At 39.0% G+C, this 16,113-nt stretch overlaps 1 protein-coding gene across 7 annotated transcripts in view; it reads left to right on the forward strand.

The window, feature by feature from the left end:
* The window catches only part of ZNF532 (zinc finger protein 532), a 51,842-nt gene that overhangs the window by 23,231 nt on the left and 12,498 nt on the right, over nucleotides 1-16,113 (forward strand). For all 7 annotated transcript variants that reach the window (XM_040579363.1, XM_040579366.1, XM_040579360.1 and 4 more), the window contains 3 exons: nucleotides 730-911; nucleotides 3,848-4,024; nucleotides 12,284-12,446. In XM_040579363.1, the coding sequence (XP_040435297.1) occupies nucleotides 730-911; nucleotides 3,848-4,024; nucleotides 12,284-12,446 (522 nt within the window). The remainder of the gene's footprint in view (nucleotides 1-729; nucleotides 912-3,847; nucleotides 4,025-12,283; nucleotides 12,447-16,113) is intronic.

Raw genomic sequence — 16,113 nt, forward strand, 5'->3', positions numbered from 1 at the left:
TATTCCAACATATAGTTGGAAGATTTTTAAAAAACTATTTTTGTGTAACAAAACACAAGAAAATAATTAGTTTAGTAAGTTGTTCCTGCATGTAGAAAGATCGCCCTGCAAAGAAAAGCTTTGTAAATATTTTATATATCTCTGGTTTTTACTGAGATGCACAATATATTGATATAATGCAGATAATGTGTTCTAGTTTGAGAAATATTTTTTGACATTATCAATGCACATTCTGCCTGATAATATTCCATTTTATTGGTATTATGGATATTACAATAAGAATCAGGAGCAAGGATCAAAAAAAGTGAAGACAGTGTTTTTGGTGGGTTTGGGTGGTTTTCTTTTTTTTACTTTTATGTGGTGCACTGAACTGAAACCATAAGGTTTGATTCTTAGGTTGTACTTAGGCCCCTTGCACTATCAAGGTAATCTTGTGAGGCACCTAAGTACGATTTGCATAAACCAACATGCGTCTCCCGTGATGAGTGGTATATGAAAGAGCTCTGTTGTGTCAGAATGGCCCTGAATGCCAGTATGTCTAGTTATCTGCCAGCTCTGCCCTACAAGATTTGTCAGTAGGGCCTGCATTTAGCACTTGCCTACCTCTTCTGGTTCACATCACAGTCACAACATTTAACCTTTGATTTGATATATTACAGTGTTTGACACAAGACGTTACGTATAGCTGAACCAAACCTTTTGTTTCATCTATTTTGGTTTATCGTTTAGAAGACATGCAATATCTGCCAGATGCTGCTTCCTAACCAGTGCAGTTTTGCATCACACCAGAGAATTCATCAGCATAAATCTCCATACACGTGTCCTGAATGTGGAGCAATCTGCAGATCTGTCCACTTCCAGACTCATGTCACTAAGAACTGCCTGCATTATACCCGAAGAGTTGGTTTTCGGTCAGTATAATGATTACTTTTGTTGTCAATTTATGTATAATTTATGCTTTTAAAAGTAATGTTCCATTTTCATAAGCATTGTTTGCAGAATACAGCTTCATGGGTTTAAGGTTGTCATGGCAACAGTGCTATTAGTACTACAAATTTTGGAATAAATATCACATTAGGATTTTGCTTTGTTTTGGGCATCCACTTCTGTATGTTACTAAATCAGAATATTAGCTAATCTCATCCAGCCATAAAAAGTCCAGCCATGGATTCAGGACTTCACAGTTCATAAGGGCTAGAGAATGCAGATATATTTTCTTAATTTCAGATTCTTAAAAAAAACTTTTGAGTTTTTTCAAAACATTGAGTCTTAGATTGTTCTCTGCTGGAACAATTAATTTTAAGTATTTACTGCTAGAATTTATCATCAAGATGCTGATGGGTGTACTGCACCTGTCTGGTTGCTCTCTTTTCTGTGGGAAGTCAAGATTCCTCAGCTTTACATTACTTGAAAATTACCTTTCTCATTCAAACAGCCTGATCTTCTGGTGGTTCTTTATTACTCTTCAGTTTCCTTTTTATTCTTATGTTTCCCTGTAATGGCAACTCACTGAGAAATTGGGGATCAGAGGCATTTAATGGAAATGGTAAGTTTGGAAAAGCTTGAAAAATGGTTTTGTCTTAGAATTTTACTTGCACTGAATGGCAGGCAGCACAGCAAGAGATCAAAGAAGCAACCCGTACAGCTGAGCTTTGCTCAGCTCTCCTAAAACATTTCCACTTTGTCCTGTCTGACTGGGGAAGGGCAATTTAAAAACGAGCGGTAGGCATCTTGTCCCCCCTTCAGGTGACACAAGTTCATTTACAAAGATGGCTGTGAAATCTTCACTAGGGGAAGAAAGCATTTTTCCTGCATCAAGCCAGCTGCTGTGACAGTCTGTTTTCAGAGTGAGCACAAATCACAGCACTGTTTCTTTGGGTTCTTCTCTTAGACTACTGCTTGGCAGAAAAGAATCAGTCTTGTCTTACATTTCTTATTCTGCTGCTTCCACTTCCCTCTAGTCTGAGTCTCTTGGGTTTGTAAACAGAATCATCTTCAGGGATTCCTGGCCTAGCTGCACCAGTAACACTAGAAGACTCATAAATCCTTCACTGTGAATCTAAACTGAAGTTACTGAACCTTTCAAGATGTATCATAAACATCTTATGTCACACAAAGTCAGAATTTCTCTGTATGGTGAGACTAAACAAAAAACACCTAGGCAAAGAAGAACAGTATCTGGGGAAGTTAATGTGTGCCTTCTTAGACTCCTCAGCATCTCCTTATCACTGTGGTGCCTTTGCTTGAGGAACAGCATAACCTGACTTGCCTTTCCAAAGGACCTCTGAGAGGGAGTTCAGTTTGACTACAGTGATTTCAAGCTAGTTGTCTGAACTAAAGCAGATAAAAATTTCAACCTCAAGTTTACCTGCATCCTTCCAAGTTGAAAACAAGACACAGCAGTCCAAGAAAGGAAGGTTTGGTCCTTAAGAACCATTTAATATACGGTAGTGGATGCTGAGGATTGTTCGTTATGTCGTGTCACTTAACATCCAGACAGGATGGGATGGGGAGGCGAGAACTGCAACCCAGCTATCTTGAGGTGACACCTTAGGAGTATATCTGCTAGTGAGAGGATCGTGCTGTGTACCACTGTGAAGAAATGTTCATCTCTGTATAAGCAGAGAAGATCTTTAACAGACCCCAAAAAAGACAAGGACCATTTACTTCAGAAAATGCATCAGTAAGCAGGGAGCAGATAGATAAAAACTTGATTAATAGTGTTAAGAATGTAAATGAAGTGCTCGGGGAAGAAAGGATGACATTTCATAACATTCAAAGGTGATACATTTTAAAAGGAAAATGGGACTCTTGAATGCAAAGTATAACTGTACTTGCTGCTTTATTGCCATCATCAGGGCACTGAAACAGTATCAGAAAATTATTTGACGTTTATATGACAACAATCATACTACCATGATAGATGCCAAAATTAAAATTTTGGAAGAGTAGAGGCCTTCTATGTTTAAATTGTAAAACTCTTGCTGCAAAATAGTGGTCAATAAGAAGTCTGTTCATTTGACAGGTTATTTTCTAACTGCTTATAGCAGTATGTTCTTGAACTTAATTCGTAGCATTCAGTACTGGAGATGTGTGGCACTAAAAGGGATCGTTGTGTATAGAAATTTTTATGCACTAATATTAATTCAGTTTTTTAATCATTTCATTTTAGAATAGATGCGGAAAGGTCACAAATTTTCGAACCAGCAGAAGTATGTTTTTGAAAAATATTTTCAGAATTCCAATCCGATAAATTGATTAGATTGTAGAGATTTGGTTTAGTTGTCCTGAGTTTAAATTACTCTCTTGTTTTTAAATCCAAGTGCTGATTTGATTACATGTACAGAAAATCATTACCAGTATGTCTTCATTAAATCTAAACAAGGGAAATGGTGAAAATGGTTTCTTTACGGGTTCTCCATTTTGGTGGTAGTTTCTAAATTGCTGTGGCATACCTTATACAATCCACTGCATGTGATAAAAATGGATTTTGTAAAATCTCTCTACAAATTGGCAGAGGAGTTAAGCTTTCTTTTTACAATCAATAGAATACTCCTCTGTCAACACTTCTGTTTTGTTGTAATGCCATAAAAACATGTTCTGACTTCATATCTCTTAGATTTTCAAATTAAATTCAGGAAATTTCTTTTTTTCTTACTTTCTGATATGCAAATCTCTGTTCACGTTGATTCTTACTGGGTTGTTTAAATTGACGGAATGACTTAGTTTTATCCAGTTGTATATATATGTTTATCTCTTCCACTTGCTCGAAAATCAGTGTTGATTCCATTTCGTTCAGTACTGCTTTGGGCTAGGCTGAACTGACTCTTTTCCGCTCTTTTTGCAGCTGCGTGCATTGCAATGTTGTATACTCTGATGTGGCGGCACTCAAGTCTCATATTCAAGGTTGTCACTGTGAAGTCTTTTACAAGTGTCCTATCTGTCCCATGGCATTTAAATCTGCTCCCAGCACACACTCCCATGCCTATACACAACACCCGGGTATCAAGATAGGCGAACCAAAGTAAGCAAAATTAATCTTCTACTGCTCTTGCCTGCATTTTAATAACTTGTGAAATTGCATTCTGTCTTGTGCTTGTAATCTTGAAAGTCACATGCTGTACAACCAACAGTTGGTAACATGTGGAGTTTGTGTAATGTTTTCATGAGTTTTTAGCTGGCAGTTTATTTGACCGGGGTTAAATTTCCATAGACATAGCGATAGCAGTTCTTTAAACACTGTGCACTGCAAGAGAGTAATGCAGTAATTACAAAAAATATACAGACAGGCAGCTAGTGTGTTGTTTGTTCTTATTTTTTAATCAGCTCACTGTGAATTAAGATAATGGGATTCCAAAAAGAACTGCTAAGACTTACGAGCATTTGTGCAGTGATTTTCATAACATTTGGTTGAAAAGGTGGGAAAAAGTGATTTTATTTTTTTTCTATGACATGCTCACAGAGTCTCATCTGGGTGAATTCGGAAAAAGTGGTTCTTCCAGTGCCATCAGTTCACAGGGGTCAGGGTGTGTACCTGTGAGAGATGGTTTTAGAAATGACACTTGTCTTCTCTGGGCTGACCTCGGGTGATTCTTGTGGGCTACAGCTGCCTGTGGTACCCTGTTCTTCCAGTCAGGCAGCTGCTTGCTCATCAGGTGGTAGTTTTCCTGCAGGATCTGTTTTCTTGCTGTCTGCTAGACCTTTTCCTTCATGAAAGCCATAGGTTTGGGGAGTGGTAAGCTATGTTTTTGCTTCCCTAAGATGGTCACATCTCCATGTTCTGAGAGCAGTTCTAGGGTGTTAGTGAGAGGTGCCAGCCTTTAAAGCTTTTCCAGCCTTGCATCTCCAAATCAAAATAGATGTATTTGTAGAGCTGTTTGTATAAGCTTTTTTTTTTCCTGATACGTAATCTTCTTTTTCTAGATCAAAGCAGAACTGATTCCGTTCTGTGTAGCTAAAAGAGTTGTGCAGAAATACGGTGGTTTACTGAAGATGGTGACACAGGGCACAGTTAGGAATTCAGTGTTGGAGGTTTTGTTTTAAAGACATTGGACATTAAAGGCCTCTGTTGAAGGCAGTGGGAGCTGCAGGTGCAGATGCATGTGAAAATCAGGCTTCGAATCTGATCAGTCTTAGCATGATGCCTTCTCACTGCAGACCTTTCTTCTGTTGCCATTCTCCTTTGTTGGTATGAGTGCTGTACTGAGAGTAAATATTCAAGTATTTAACTCCATGTTGTTTCTTTGGAGGGCAGAGAGTACACTATTCCGTTCTAAGTTTCAGACTCAAGGAAATAGAAGGCCGGTGAGAGAAACAAGGTACCACCTAATGTAGCAACCAGATTTCAGAAGAATTTGATTTATCGCTGTTTCTTTTAACATAGTAACAGGAGCTTTATGCTTTAGAGTACTTAAACTTACATTAAAGTAAAATGGCAACAAACCTACTGTGTCTGATACCTTGTTTTAATTCAGGATGGTATCTTCAGTGAGAGGGTTTGAAATACCAACATTTAATGGAAAACTTTTTTCAGATTCCCCTTATTTTCATTAGAGAAAACTGAAAGATTAAGATCGCTATTTATGTAAGATACTTCACATACAAAAACTGCAGAATGTTTTCTTGAATTGTGCTTGGATCTGCTGAACTGTTTCTAATCATCTTGGTGGGTTAAGTATTTTACATTAGTTTTCTTTCCATATAGATGTGCTTATAATTGTATTTTTTATGAATTCATTTTGGTTATAAAAAGACTAAGATAAAATTTTGTGAAGTACTGTGGATGTGTCATAAATCACAGAACCCATAGTTGAATGTTCCTTGTAAGAAGTGGTATTTTCTTTAAATTTTCCAGTTTTAATCAAGATGCTATCTTAAATGCATGCGGAGTGACTAGTAGGATTTTTCCAGTCATTGCAGTGTTTGGAGTTCTTTGCTTCCATTTCACAAGCGTCTGTAGGTAGTATGGTGTTGCCGCCAACACTCATGATGCTCATGTTGACTGCTGTTTCACCATTTAATAAGGTCTATTTCAGGCTATCAGGACCTCTGCTTTTCCTCAGATGTGTTTATACTACTTGGTAGCGATTTTAAAAGCAAGTGTTCTTGTTTAAATTAGTTGGTTTCTAAGGATCTCTCTCACATACCTTGACCAAAGTTGACATCCTGTGTTTGTCATGTTGCTGAAATTGTGTTTTATCTGCTGTGGTATATTTGGATATCTGTGTATATTTGGAAGGGACCTCGAAAGACCATCAGGTCCAGCCTTTTGTGGGAAAGGGAGCTGAGGTGAGATTATCCAGCACGCTGTTCAACAGCCTCTTGAAAGCCTCCAGTGATGGAGACTCCACCACAACCATGGGGAAGTTGGTCCAGTAAATGATTGTTCTCACTGTAGAAAGTTTCTTTCTTGTATCAGGATGAAACCTCTCCTGGTGCAACTTGTAACTGTTGCCCCTTGTCTTCTCCATGTGGCTCCTTGTGAAAAGACACCCTCTGTCCTCTTTGTAGCCAGCCGCCCTTTAAGTACTGGAACACTGTGAAGAGGTCCCCCAGAGCCTTCTCCAGGGAGAGGAGACCCAATTCCTTCAGTCTTTCCTCGTAGGACAGGTTCTCCAGCCCCTTGATCATCTCTGTGGCCCTCCTTTGGACCCTCTTCAGTCTGTCCATGTCTTTCTTGAGTTGTGGGGACCAGAAGTGGACGCAGTGGTCCAAGTGAGGCCGGACCAGTGCTGAACAGAGCTGGCAAGCACTGTTGTATTTGAGGAAATACATTCACATTTGACCAGTCTGCTGCTGGTGGTTTATCTGTATCATATTGCCTAGCATCTACATTGCATATGACTGGCATACATTTTGAAAGTTTAACAAATCCATGATTGGAAAGAAGGGATGTAAGGAGTATTTAATAATAATACAAAGTCATAAAGCTTATGACTACATAAGCTCAGTTAAATTTTTGTTCTTTTGGAAGTAAAAATTATAAAGCTAATTAAAGGAAGGGTACAGTAGCCTTCTGTGTTGTGGAAGTGTGAAGCTTTTGAGATTTCATTGAGTGTGTAAAAGGTGTCTGACCCTTGAATGTGCATTTCACACCTCACCTAGTAGGCAGATGTTGTTGAGCTTGGCTGCGGAGCCTGGCTTCTTGGTGTTCCTCTGGGTGTCACAGAGGTGTAGCCAAAACCCAGCTCCAGGTGATGAGGTGGCTGGGGAAAATTTGTTACCTCTGCCCTGTAAGCGGGCTGAGGCTGGTCCAGTCCTGAGCGTACTCTTCACTAGTTCACGCTGTTTTGTTCACAGGAATTGGGCTCACTGGGTAAATGGCTGTGTGCCTCTGGCATTTACTTGTAATTTACAATTGCATTACAAATGGTTGTTTCAGAACAGATACAGTAAACTAATTGGTGTATGAAAAATGAAGTTTATTTGCAGTGGTTCTCAGTGGCATGAAATTAGATTGTGTTAATACCAGGAAATGGATGGCTGTCTTGTCTTGCAACTTTGTGAAGCTCTCTCCTGTAGCATACCTAAGATGCTACATGGTTTTTGTGGGAAACCAAAGCTTATGTGTGATTTTCTTTCTTCAGTGAACAGTGTAGCTTCATAGGAATGGCACTAAGATGTTTTTCGTGGCTGATCTCTTTTTGGATACTGGAGAAAATCTTGTTTATCCAGATGGATGATGGATATATACTGTACTATTGATACAAAGTATATAATCCCACACGTATCGGTTTTTTAGAGAAAAAATTTATGGGAAGGAGAAGTACCATGCTCTCGTGCAGAAGTTTTCAAAACACTGAACGTCTTTTATGTGATGTGGAGGTATTTTCCTGTGAGATAACATCTGTATTTATTCTAAAATAATACATGAATTTGTTAACTGGATTTTTGAAAAATGAAAAAGTGCGTGTGCGTACCATGCCTGTTTTGGTGTGTGGTGTGGGGCAAGAGCAGCCACCCTGGCAGTGGGGTTGCAGTGAACTGCCTGCCTGATGCAAGTGTACTGTTGAATCAAGGTGGTTGTAAATTACAGCCTGACTAAGCACAACTGCCTTTAAGCTGCAGACAGGGTTCTGAGTTGTTACATGTTAAATACTGACTACTTTAGGTAAAAAAACAAACCAGCATACTCAGTTGCATGTGTTTAGGATTGAAAATCATGCTTTTGCTGTGACTGAAAGAAATAATCCTAAGTGTGTATAGTCACAATTCATACTATTACGTATGTTGGTATGAATTTAACAGAGTGCAGTCTTTTCCCAGACACCTGTCTGAAATCTGGGTGTCCACTAGATAGTTCTTGTGCTTCTGAAGTCTTAGCTTACACAGAAAACACATACATTCAGCTCTTCTTAGAGAGATACAATTCATATATGTGATAAATTCAGAAAGATGTCAGATTTTTTTGTAGCATATTCAGTTTCTCCCATCAGTGCTCATGGGTGCCACATTACCTGGGAATGTGGTCATTAAGGGCTTGTGAAGAACATTGCCAGCTGGTGGAGGGAGATGATCCCCTCCACTCGGTGCTGCTGGGGCAGCACTGCACTACTGCACCCAGAGCTGGGTCCTCAGTGTAAGAGAGACATGGTGTAGCCAGTCCAGCAAAGGGGCACCAAAATGAATAAGGGACTGGAGCATCTCTCATGTGGAGAGAGGCTGAGAGAGATCAGACTGTTCAGCCTGGAGAGGAGAGGGGTTAGGAGGACCTTATCCATGTGTATCAATATCATATGGGAAGGCATGAAGAAGAGTGAGCCAGACTCTTCTTTGTGGTGCCCAGAGACAGGAGAAGAGGCAATGGGCACAAACTGAAACACATGAATTTCTACCTGAACACAAGTCACTTTTTTACCATGAGGGTGGTGGAACAGGTTGCCCAGAGTCCATGGAGTCTCAAGTCTGTGGAGACATTTCAAAACCCAGATGGATGTGATCCTGGGCAGCCTGCTCTGGCTGGCCCTGCTTGAGCCAGGGCTGGACTAGATGACTTCAAGACCTCCTGTCCAACCTCAGCGATTCCATGGTCTTTTTGTTCCTTACTTTAGATACAGTAATAATCTGAAGCATATAGTAGATCATAATTTATTTGGTTAAATTATGTAAACCTGCAATAATTAATTTATATACCACAGACCTGAAATCATTCCAGCTGAGATCACTGTCTAGTTCCACCACAGATGATAAAGGCAGGTTTTCTAATTTCTCATTTTAATTTTATTTGCAAGATATGACTCTAATAGAAAGTGTACATCATGAAATAATCAGAGAATTATTTTTAATTCTGCCAGTCTTTATTTACATCTTGCTAATCTGGAACAATGTAACTTTACTCCTGTCTCTCTAGCACCTAGCCATGGGATCAACTGCTCGCTCGGCAACAGGCAGCAAAACACTGCGATTCTGGATGTTAGCTGTGGTATGTGAGCAGTAAACCTGAAGGGCGAAAATTACCCTGCCAGGGCTAAGGCTGTGATACAGTCTTGTGCCTCAGCTTGTCTTGCCTGCTTAGTAATCCGGCCTGATGCTTCATGACTTTTGGATGAAGTTGCTGATGGAGATGTAAGACAGGGTTATAAGAGGCAGGATGTAAGGGACAGAAGGAAAAAAACTTGGAGCCTCAGGATTAGGGAATGTGCATGGTTAGTACCAGCTCTCTGGCTTGTGGCATTACAAGCAGATTCACTGCAGAACTGCAGCAAGTACTTCTCTGAGGAAGCTGTTTTTCTTCCTGGCTGGAGTGCAGAGGGCTGACAGCAAAATCACTGCTTCAGATTATCTCTAGCTGCTCTGCTGAGATGGGACCAAGGCATTGGAGCATGCTTAGATGGTCAGTAGCCCTGGGTGCTGTGGACGAGGGAAATGAACCCTTGCACAGTGAATCCTTTGGCTCTTTGTACCCTTAAAGCTTAAGCAGTGCATCCCACAGAGTGTGCCTGTAATAGCACCGTGCCTGGCACAGTGCACATACTTTCTGTTTCTGTCTGTGTGCAGTTCAGCTGGCTTGCTGGGGTGGTGATCTATGGGTGTTTTTTCCCCAGAAGTTATCTCTTACAATCTCAGTTAAAACTATTAGTAAGATAGTATGGGTTTATATTGATGTGAGGTACATGAGGCGAAACTGCATTTTAGGAATCTGGGATTTCTTTCTTACCAATTATTATCAAGAAGCTTTTCCTATTTCTGGCAAGCTCTTTAACATCTCTCGTAGAGGAATTACCCAAGAAATTAGGATTCTGAAGGGGTATAGATGAGTAATAATGTGACAAACTAAAATACTTGTTGTAAATAATGTTTTAAAAGCTTTTATAGAAGTAATGGGGGGGACAGAGCACGGGGAGGGGTCTTCCCTTTCGAAGGACTCCATGCTCACTAGGTGAAGCTAGCAGATGCATTCCACTCTGCCTATGCAGAGTATGTCATCCCATGCAGAGGGCTCACCATAGAAAGCACCGCAATAGTACAAGGGTCGTCAGAGGATGCCGCACAAATAAGTTTATCTGAACGTATGTGAGAAACCGGGACTACTTGATACACCAGAAAAATATTCATTCACAGTTAATCTGATTAAGTGCACTGTTTTTCATTATTTCAAATACTTGAACTCATTGAAGGCTTGGGCATTGAAGCAATATCCATCCCTGTTCTTGTCATCTCAAAACACAGTGCAGAGTGATCTTTAGAGCTCTTGAACAATGTACTGTTGATGGTAATTACTTAGAGGAATATGGAAGGGACTTTGAACATTTATGTGGATGAGAAAATTCAGCATTCTAGCAAGCAGGGCTTGTTGGCTGGGGTTTTGTAATGGAAAGTCCTTGAGGACAGAGATCAACCTGTAGTTGATGGGATTAGGCAGACTGCTTTTGCAGAGGAAGCGCCTGCCATTGTGCTGAGCACCTGTTGTTGGGTTTATTTTATTTTAGCTGAACTTTTTTCTGAGGTGCGGCTAACGGAGTAGATTTCTCTCATCCAATGATCTATGGCAGATTTCTTTGTCACTTTTCTCTCACGTGTCATTTCTTTTCATTCATTTTTCAAGTTAGAAAGAAGTGTAATGTTTCTGAAAAACTAGAATTATTTACTATTTATAAACAGATATACTAAAGGGTTGCAGTTGGAATGCTAATCTTGTTACTCACCTTTAGTTGCCAGGGAAGTCATTCTTAAGACATTCAAACATGCAGATGGGCAAAACCAACAAGCAAACTATCAAATAAATAACTACCTAAACCAGAATTTAAACTACACTTTTCATTATAAAATCATCTGCAAAATGAAACAACTTCAAACTATTGTCATGTAGTAGTTGCTGCAGGATTTAGATCAAAGGATTATGTTTCCAGTTTCCCCTGTGTGTTTTGTCTGTTGGACAGACGCTTGAGAAGGATTTGCTAAAAACACAGCCATTTTCAGATCATTTAATTACACTCTTAGGATTTTGTGATACACAATTTTTTAACTATCATGCTCATTTTCAGGGACTATACTTCCTAGTGTCCGGTACTTACCTAGTTCTCTGTTAATTAGTATATCTATTTCTAAAGCACTTTTGAAATTATACTAATAGATGCATTGCCTCACCAGTTACACAGCTACTAAAACATAAATAGCTTTTATTAGCATTTAGATTAGAATATTGTCTGTTAGAATGGGAGATCTAGATAGCTAATTTAAAAAGTCGTATATGGTCCAAGAGAGGAAGCTGTGGTTTTGGTGGTGTCTCGACATGGCTTCAGTGGATTCTTAAAAGGCTTGTAATTGCAAAACAGGAAACACCATCCTGTGAAGTTTCAGCTTTAGAACATTAACAGAGTCTAGGCTTGGCATTCAGGAGGTGCAAAGCCATATACCCTGCCAAAAATAATTACCAATTATGATCAAACTCCCTTAAAATATGTACTGTCTTTGCAACCTGAAACAGGTATATTGTCCTTTAGTTATAATGTGAGTTCAGAAACTGAAGACATTTAACTTTCAGAGGATCCTAAGCAGATGTTGGTATTATATATGTAACTGGAATGCGCTGTTGTTTTCTGGCTTCTTGTTTGCACTTTTTTAATGATTCTTTTTTTCTATTTTTCTGGGGTTTTTACTGCTCCTGTATTTTGAAATTGGAGTATGTTTTGAATTAGTTTAATTTTAACTTTTTTCAGACAGTGTGAAATGATTACTTAAACATGTCAGATCTTACCTCTGCTGAGAAAAAAAGTTAACATCATGATTCTTGCAAATAGATCATCAACATGACTGACATTGTTTATTGTACTTCTGTTTTTAGAATAATATATAAATGCTCTATGTGTGACACTGTGTTTACTCTACAACCTTTGCTCTATCGCCACTTTGATCAGCACATTGAAAACCAGAAGGTGTCTGTTTTCAAGTGTCCAGACTGTTCTCTTCTATATGCACAGAAACAGCTTATGATGGATCATATCAAGGTGTGTAGGCATCTTCTCTTGTTTCGTTCATAGATACCATTTGTCATGCAATATATGCTGTGAGAAAATACTGTTAAAAGGCACAGAATAGCAAGAAGACTGCTGAGAGATGTTAATAATTGCAAGAGAGTAGTCCATGAATAATGTTCTCAAATGTTACATGTATGATTTCCTATGGTCTTCAGCGTATCTGTGATATACACTAACTCAGATACCACTCAGATACCACTAACTCAGATTTCTATGCAAATGTTGATTTTGGCACACTAGGAATATCTTGGTGCATTGCATTCAATACATCATTTTATCATAATAATAATGGGTATAGTGAAGTAAGTCTGATCCTGTTAAGGTCTGAGCCTTATTTGCAGTATTCTAAGTATTATTCCAGTTGTTAGGAGCTGAGAATGCTGAGTACATTATAAAATCTAACCTTTGATATTCAGAATTCACTGGTAGGAACCAGCATGTTTCTTGAATAGATGTAGAGGTTATTTGTGTGTGTGTTTACATATGAACATGTACACATGCATGCTTTGAAAAATACATGAAGTGGATTTTCTCATAAATACCACTGTAACTGAAGAAGTTTTACTGTCATCCTTGCAAATCATGCTTTTTAAGAATTGACAGCCTCCTGGCTATAATTTGCTACCTGTGTATTTTAGATACACTTTGTTACTTTGTTTTATATATATCTAATCTGTTAGCAGTGCTGAATTTCTTATGCCTTATTAACATCTGGTCCTGGTAACAGTTGAAGTTATTTACACCATTGCCAAGTATTACAATCCACAATGGTAGCACTTAGTTCAGTGGGTTTCCCTTGCAGTGATGCATAAGGCTTTGTAAAATTTGTATACAGAAGATATCTGTCTTGCCTACTAAAATGATCATTCTGCATTTCAGTCTCAACTGTGGCACTTGTAACCTCAGAAGTCTCTGAAGTTATGTTGAAAACAAGATCGCAAGTCTTGAGAAAACAGTTGGTCTTAAAGCCAATCTTAAACTTGAGGAGGATATAGGGAAGGGCTGACCCAAGATGTTCAGAAATTCAAGGACTGGATATTTTCTTTGTTTCTGAACTAGTTCATATTTACTGTAAGAACTGTCTTACCTTTATGCCAGATGTCTTTAATTATCCTGTCATGCAGCAATGCAAAGTCCTATTTTCTGTTTCCTTTGATCTCCTTGTATTGTTTCTGCGTTTTAACTAAATAGGTAAATTCCATATATTGCATTATATGTCTCATTTATGTAAATAGGTTTTCTTGACTTGGGTATTATTGAAAAAGTATTGTTATATCTGTACGTAAGTATTTCTTTAAGACCTGAAAACAATTATTTTAGGAGCATGACCTGACTGTAGTTAGGGCCTGAAGCTATTCTTACACAAGTTAGGGTTGCTCAGCGTCTCTCATTATAAAGTTATTCTCAGTTATTTAAAATTTGGGCTCTTTTGGCTTCAGTGTGTGATGCCCGCATTTGTACGTTCAACCAGTGGTTTTTTAGCATGTTTCACTAGAAACGATTCAAACATTTTTGGGAAGAGTAGAGGCCTAGAATATACACATGCAGTAACAGTATTACTGCTTTTATTCAGAATTGCTAGTGCTTTTACATTTATCCTGTGTGTATAGTAGTAGGGACAGCAGCAGAAAAGTATAAATTGGACTTCAGTTAAGGGGGAATAAAAAAGCCTATTAACAGGGTATAGATAAAAACTGAAAAGGAGACTGGGGAGAGCATGAATGCCAGACAAGGGCAGAGCTCAGCCCAGCTGCACAAAAATTAATTGTTTGGTATGGCCAGACATTAGCCATCAAGGCAGAGAAGACTTGGATGGAAATAGAACAGAAAGGGTTAGAAAGAGGATCAGAAGGAGGTTATTTAAAGCTACAAAAAATAACCTAGAATAATTCCAGCAGATGTGAATGCTTGGCAAAATGTGTGTCTGGTTTTCCTGTGAGGGCTCACTACAAAAAAATTGCTAACAGCCTGTGAGAATAGGTGGTGAAGGTCTGGACTAGAGGTGTAACACTCCTGGTTCTGCTGGTGATACATGCTGTGATCACTCTGACTTGATGTTATGCTTTCATGATTTTTGTTCATTTTCAAGTAAGAAGTTAAATATCAAGTAATGCATTTAAAAGACATTTAGAAAGTTGGATACTAATATTTTACATGCTGACAAGCTAAGCTGGGATGGAATCTCCAGGTCAGTCCTCAGCTGCTGGAAAGTACAGGAACCTCCTTGCCCCCTACCCTGTGCTTCTGTCTTCATGCCCTGGTGCAATGGGATGCTAAAGGCAGCCTCCTCCTTCAGTACACGACCAGCTTGTTCTTAGAGCCAGTCAGTTGGTCCTGTGGGCTTTGCTTTTTAATAACATTGTTTAACAACTGTTAAATAGAAGAACAGATTCTACAGATCAGGTTGATACTGGCTGTACAGCCAGTGGGTAGTCTCAGAGGAGCCGCAAGACTTACAAAGGAACTTGGCACTGAAGTATTACACCAGAGTATCAGATTTGTATTCTTACATTCTCAGATTCAAGAATGTATTGAATGGGGTTTTGTTTCTGAGGTTACCTGTAGGAAAAATAATTATGTTTGGGATGGCTAGAGGTATCATTCAGGAGGGCTGTAATAAAGGTCAGTAGATGAGATGATCAGAACACTGTCATTGTAAAGGGCAAATCTTTCAGATGTGACAGAGACCTTGATAGTGGATCCATGTTCAACAGTATGTTAAGTCTGGGCTGCAGTCATCTTTGTTGGCCCAGAACCCTGCTGACTCGTTCCTGTTGTGTCCTTGTTCATACATGGAACTCACACAGCTGAAGCCCAGGTCTTCCTGAACGAGGCATTCATTTTGGAAGGCTCGAGTATCATACCAGCTGGCTTCCAAGGAGGAGGTGAAGTTCTTCCCTTCGTACTGATTGTTTACTTAAAGTCTAGAAATAAATCAGTGAGGAAGGATCACTACCCAAGAGCTGCAGGGTGATTGAGAACAGCTTGTTAGACACTTCTGAGCTGTCCCCTGGTCTTGGCGACCCTGTCAGCCCTGCACACCATCAGTTCTAAAGACTGTTTGTAGTGTAGCCCTAAGTTAGGGTGCTTGTAGCCTGAGCATGAAGTAAGACAGGGCTTAACTCAGCCTCAACATAAAATATTAATATATCATAGTTGCCTGATCTTTTGAGAGTTGTCTGTTCTTATTTACCAATGTGCCGAGTCAAAATTTGTCAGTAAAAAACTTTCCTTCTTAGAAATTTCTAGTCATATAGTTGGAAATTAGGATGCTGAACTAGTATGTTAGGTAAGTGAAGTGAGAAATAAAACTTAACATAAAGTACTACTTAAGCCCTTTTTTCTTCCCTATTAAACAGCAATTTAAACGTGACCTAATAAGTTTGTGGGCTTGTGTGGGTTTTTTTGGGGAAGACATCTAGCCACTGAAGAAAACTTCTCTTTAGCTACAGATCATGTCTGTTAGTGTTGTTGGCTAGTTTCTCTTTATGCTAGGCCTTGCCTTTACATAATTATGTTTCTTTACGTTAGGAATGTGATCTAATAATAGTATGACAAAGAAGTAAGTGAAGACTTTTGGTTCAGAGGGTCTTTGTATTTTGTCAATACAACTGTATACGTCTATATTAGTTTTGTA

Source organism: Falco naumanni, chromosome Z (assembly GCF_017639655.2).
Source record: "Falco naumanni isolate bFalNau1 chromosome Z, bFalNau1.pat, whole genome shotgun sequence".
NCBI lineage: Eukaryota > Metazoa > Chordata > Aves > Falconiformes > Falconidae > Falco > Falco naumanni.